Source organism: Thamnophis elegans, chromosome 8, assembly GCF_009769535.1.
Source record: "Thamnophis elegans isolate rThaEle1 chromosome 8, rThaEle1.pri, whole genome shotgun sequence".
In the NCBI taxonomy this organism is placed as follows: Eukaryota; Metazoa; Chordata; class Lepidosauria; order Squamata; family Colubridae; genus Thamnophis; species Thamnophis elegans.
The window spans coordinates 9,190,360-9,196,359 of NC_045548.1; the positions used below are offsets into that span (position 1 = coordinate 9,190,360).

Below are 6,000 nucleotides of genomic sequence, written 5' to 3' on the forward strand. Positions count from 1 at the left end.
GTTAAATGTGAAAGTGGGACTGAAATGTTACATCTTTGTTGACTTATAAAATCTATGATAAAATGAATAAGCTTGCATTACGGCACGTTTTAAATGAATATAGAGCTGAAAATTTGTTGCTAAAGGAAAAGCTAGCTGTGTACTATGGAAGCAAAGTAAGAAGTAGGAATATTATTTATTGGACAAGTGTGATTGGACACACAAGGAATTTGTCTCCAGTGAATAAGCCCTTAGTGTGCATGCAAATCACAAAGTGATAAATCATAGATCATAAATCATAAGATAGAATCAAAAATCCTAAAATATAAATAGCAAGTGATAAATCATAAGTTACCAATAGGAGGAGGTAGTAGGAAAGATGAGAAGAGTAGATGAGAAAGGTGAGAAGGATAATAGCAATACAACTCTATTACAGTACATGAGTAAGCATCTTTAGGCATAATAGCACTTAGCAATAGCACTTAGACTTATACATAGCTTCATACAGCCCTCTAAGCGATTTAGAGTCAGCATTTTGCCCCCAACAATCTGGGTCCTCATTTTACCCACCTCGGAAGCATGGAAGGCTGAGTCAATCTTGAGCTGGTAAGATTTGATCTGCTGAACTGCAGCTAGCAGTCAGCTGAAGTAGCCTGCAGTACTGCACTCTAACCACTGTGCCACCTCAGCTCTAAGAAAATGTGAGATTTAGGTGTTTAGCACAGTGATGACATTGGGGGGTGGGGAGGGAATGTCTTTGTGTCTGGTGGTTTTTGGCATGCAATGCTGTATAGGGGAGAAGTTGAAGCAGTTTATTTTATGTCCAGGGTGTGAGGGATCTGTAGATATTTTCTCAGCCCTCTTTCTGGCTGGTGCAGTATACAGGTCCTCAAAGGAAGGCAAGCTGGTTGCAATTGTTTTTTTCTTTCCTGCAATCCTAACTATTTGTTGAAGTCTGTACCTGTTCCGTTTGCTATGCCAAACCAGACAGTTATAGAAGTACAAATGACAAACTCAATCATTCCTCTGTAGAATTGTATCAGCAGATCCTTGGGTAATTTGAGCTTGTGTGACAGTATTTAGCAAATGGTTCAACATTGTATTGTATGTAACGTTGCATTCAACATTGTAAAAATTGATTCGACATTGAGGATATTTAGTAAATGGTTGAACATTGAGGAAGGGGTATTGTTTAATGTATATTTTAGTAAAACATTTAAAGATGGAGAAATTGAGAAATTGTAAGATGTACAAATGCCGATGGAAAGAAGTAGTTCATTGTGAAGAATGAATGTCAAAAACAGAGAACCTGGCTGGGTGTAAGAATGCGCTAGTTTTATGGAACTGCGAGACAAATATGTCAGAAGAAATCGGGTCAAGACTAAATGGATGCTGAATGAATAGGGACTGAATTCAAATGTGAACATTCAGGCACGTAAGTGAGATAGTTGAAATTGCAAAATGGGAGGAAGGAAAATGCGAAGGGAAAATGGATGGGCCAAGAAGAAGAAGAGAGGAAAAACAAAGTCATGGCTGAATGATGTCAGACTGTATTGTCAGAGAGATGATTATCTTCTGCTTTCAATCTGTTTGTCTTAATGATTTGCACCGCTGCCCTTTGCACAACTCTAGATCCTGAAAAGGAATGTTTGATAGGTTTAAATGTATGTGCAGTTCTCATGTTCATTCTGTTCATTTGTTTTTCTAGGTTCCGCTTCTTCCTTTGTGTTTGGCTCTGGATCTTCAGTTTCTACAGCTGGTCCAGCTTTTGGTGCTAGCCAGAAACCAGCGTTTGGTCAAAGCCAAGCCTCCAATCAGACCAGTACTCCATCCTTTGGATCACTTTCCTCATCTTCCTTGTTTCCTGCTAGCTCTCTGCCTGCTCCTCCAGCTTTTGGGACTGTTTCAAATAGTGCCCAGCCGTCTGTCTTTGGACAACAAGCTAACCAACCACCTGGTTTTGGTTCAGGTACAGCTCCCAGTACTGGTAAGTTCAAACTACAATTTTCATTCCGTAACTAGTTTATCTTCTTTGAAAAAAACCCTCTGCTTAGTTTTCAACTTTCATATCCAAAACTCCCCAATAGGTGAAGATCGGAGTTTGTATATCTCTTTTAACTTCCAGATGCTACCTTTGTAAGATTTGAGTCAGACATGTTGGCATGTTTCCCTTATATCAGAGTATTTGTGGATGCAGGAATCCTTTTTATTCCTCTCGTTATTTCCAGCTGCTTTCTTCATCCATGCATGACTGATGCCTCATCCCCTTTGCCTTTGTCTTCTGCACGGCTGCTTCGTCCATACATGGCAATTATTATTAAATCAGTTCAAACTGTAAAAATAATACAGATTATGAATGACAAATTTCAGATTATTAGTTTGGAAAATATTATTTCTATAAGCAAAAGAAGGCTGAGACATATCATGTCCAGCATTCCTTAAGCTGAACATTAATTCCGTTTGAATGTTCATTTCAAATATATTAAAATCAGAAATGTGATTTACAGCTAGGTTTCATATTGACTTCCAACACAAGGTTTTGCAGGAAAGTTTGAATTAGATGCTGAAGTTCATAATAATCAAGATTTATTTGTTTTGATGGAAGTGATGTTGTGAACAAGAGTCCCTAAACTTGGCAACTTTAAGACTTGTGGACTTCAACTCCCAGAATTCTCCAGCCAGCTATGCTGGGAGTTGAAGTCCACAAGTCTTAAAGTTGCCAAGTTTGAAGAGCTGTGTGTGGAAGATAATTAAAAAAAATATTTTCTGTCAAGAGAGATTGTATCAAGGAAAACACTTTTTGGATATATTATTAAATCCCAGTGTTTACTCTTCAGGTCAAGTATTCCAGTTTGGAAGTAGTACTGCTAATTTCAACTTTTCAAGCAGCAATCCAGGAATATTTACCTTTGGTGCAAGTTCAACTGCACCAGCACAGCCAACAGGTTCTTCGGGATTTCCATTTTCTCAGGCTTCATCATTTAATTTGGGGTAAGAAAAGGATCAAAACAGATTTGCATACTATTGTGTTATTTATTGCATTTGTTTGGCATGGAAATTATTTTCCATGAAATACTTTTATACCATGCATAGCAGTGAGTGATGGCTTGAGGAAAAGAACATGCAATTTGTATGAAATAAATGAAATTAACTTCAACATTAGATGTTATTATATTTGCTGATATTAGAAATACATTGTTAATGTTATGCTTAGAACATTAGTATTTTAAAGTGATCACATAGAGCGCAAAAAATAAATGTAATTTTTGAAACAGAAAGGTTGAGATTCAGATTCATTATCTGGAAATTACACAATTAATTTAACGTTTAGAAAAGTATTTCTTTGGTAAAACAAATGCTTTTATCTATTTTATTTTACAGTATACTCGTTTATGTTTCTTTAGCAGTACTAAAAGCTTTCAGATATATTATTCTAAGTTCCTTACTCTTGATTTTTCCACCCCTCCCCCCCAAAAGCAGGAATAACGGGAAAAGTGCATTCTCCACGGGATCTTCAGTGCCTGGTCGGAAGATAAAGACGGCTGTTAGACGTAGAAAATAAAAATATTAATGATTGTTACAGACAGCAACTTTCTTACCACAATTGGTTGCCCTGCATTGTTCAGTTCCTGAATTGTACCTCATGTTGGGTTTAGCTGAAGCCAGGACTGCCTAAACTCTGCTCGCTTTTTTCTTCCCGTTTAGTTATTTTAAAAGTAATAATAATAATAATTAGAAATGGTGGTAGGGAGGATCTTGAGCAAAACTACTTTAGAATCCAGCAGTTTTTCTTCCCTGACTTGGCATGGTCTGGCTATAGATATAAATATAGCCTGCACAGCGAATGGCTTCATATAATACCTCTGTTTGCACCCACTTTGTGCGCTCTTCTGCGTTTATGGACAGTTCAAAATTGTAATTATATTAGAGAGGGGAGTCTGTATAGAATAGAGAATGTGGATAATGAATTTTCTTTGCCGAGTTTGTGCTGATGTATGTGTGAAGTGAGCGAGTTGTGTGTATAGTGCACTAAAATTTTCTGATAGAGGAAGAATGGTTAAAGAATAGTCCATGCTAAGGACTAGTTAGATCAGTAGTATTTCATTCAATAATTATATGCTCTTTCTATTTTCATTCTTACTCCTTATCACCTGTCTCGCCTTTTCATTATTTTATTATGAAACAAATGTGTAAATACTCTTCTGTTTCTCTATGTACTTTGACATAACAAATCTGTGAACTTGAAATTTTAATTTTGTGTGTTACGGCAAATTTTTGTTTAGTATTGTCTCAGATTTTATTATGTAAATCTCATTATTCAAAGTTGCCTAAATCCATTAAAGACATTTAAAATTGGGAATTCTTAAAGTAAATTTATTGGCTTTTCTGATCCATTTTTGTTTGGACCAAAAACCAGTATTGTACAAAGTGTTAAGTATATATTTTTATATTTACAGAAATGGACTCTGGTGACTTTGGATAATAAGGAAAAGTTTAATATTAAAGCCATGTTTATTACAGTATAATTAACATGTTAAAACCATGGGATAAATGCCATCAATAAAAATTAAGAAATACACTGGTCTGAATGTTAATGCAGACATACCTTTTGTATAAGCCAATCAGTAATGATTTATATGATCTCAGTAGGTAGATGTATGTCTGTGGTGTAGAAATGTTGTTTCTGGCATCCTCTATTTCCCGCTAAGTACTTCCAGGATTTAGGACAACTCGCCATGATCAACTCGCCATGTCCAAGTCACTATGGAACAACTCACCACGGGACAATTCAACGCTGTACTAATCATTTCATTCAGTTACTTTTATTATTGGTGACCATGTTCTGGTCAAAATTATTGTAACTCTTGTATTTCTGGATTGACTTTCTTATTACTGGCAACAACTCTGTTGAAATTAATTTACCTTTTGTATTTGTTCAATTGTCCTGTGGCGAGTTGTCCCACAGCATGTTGTCTGTGGCAAGTTGTCCCATTCCACAGCCATCCAGTCACGTGGTTCTATCTAGTGCTTGACTCCCCCCCCCATTATTTTCCCCTGTCAGCACCACACCCTAAATGTTTTCCAGTCTGTTCTCACATTATCCCCCCCCCCAAATACATTGCCCCCTGCCCCAGATTATTTTTCCCAGTCTAGCCATCTACTCAACATGCCAAAAACTGCAACTTGGTTTTTTGAGGGGGAGAGGGGTTGCTTGCTCATTGTGAAAAACAAAACAAAGTTGCTCCTTTTTTTAAAAAAAAAGTAGTTACCGTGATACTGGGGGGAGGGGAGTGCTATAATATTGAGTTGTGGCTATAACCACTTTCAGGATATATTCTTTAATAGGCAGTTGCAACCAATGAAGATTGCAAATTCCTGATATTTTGTTTAATTAATACAAAGCAATGTATTTTTTTTTCCTGCTGGTATATTTGTAAATAAGGCACTGCCAAATTTTCTGAGCCAGAGAGTTGAACATAATTACTAATCAGTGGCTAAATCTTATTGTGTAAAGGGCTTACAAATACAATAGAAATGCTAAGTTTTATTTATTGTTTTGCTTACTCATCAAATTTAAATCCCTGACCATCTTTACAAAAAGTGATTCTGGGTGGCATACAATAATAAATTGTTGATGCCAAGAACTCAGTAAAATTTAAAAAAGATGTGGATGATTGGTTAATAAAAGGATTGTATTTTTTTTTATTTCTACACAAAAAGATTGCATCTATGCAGAATCAGTTATAGAAGATTCTGGAAGTAAGAAGTGGATTTCATTCTTAGAGTTACTTATTCATTCTTTATTTAACAGTTTATTGTACTCATGTAGACTAAATGCAGCTTACAAACAGCAAAATACATGAATATACAAAATGCAAAAAGAGCAAAGCCAAACTAATTAGCCAATGAAAGGGCGATCTAAGCATTGATGGTTGCCAAATGCCCTCTTGGATATCCAGATCTCTATATCATTGTTGGCAAAGTGTTGGAAAGTGTAGGGCAGCCAAGGAGATGCATTGT

General features: G+C 36.2%; 1 protein-coding gene across 2 annotated transcripts in view; it reads left to right on the forward strand.

The window, feature by feature from the left end:
- The window catches only part of NUP153 (nucleoporin 153), a 39,131-nt gene extending 34,573 nt beyond the window's left edge, over positions 1 to 4,558 (forward strand). The window contains exons 20-22 of one of the 2 annotated variants that reach the window (XM_032222701.1): positions 1,688 to 1,966; positions 2,817 to 2,970; positions 3,457 to 4,558. In XM_032222701.1, the coding sequence (XP_032078592.1) occupies positions 1,688 to 1,966; positions 2,817 to 2,970; positions 3,457 to 3,541 (518 nt within the window). In that variant the 3' untranslated portion in view covers positions 3,542 to 4,558. The remainder of the gene's footprint in view (positions 1 to 1,687; positions 1,967 to 2,816; positions 2,971 to 3,456) is intronic. The other variant, XM_032222702.1, reaches the window with a different exon arrangement.
- The last annotated feature ends 1,442 nt before the right edge of the window (positions 4,559 to 6,000 follow it).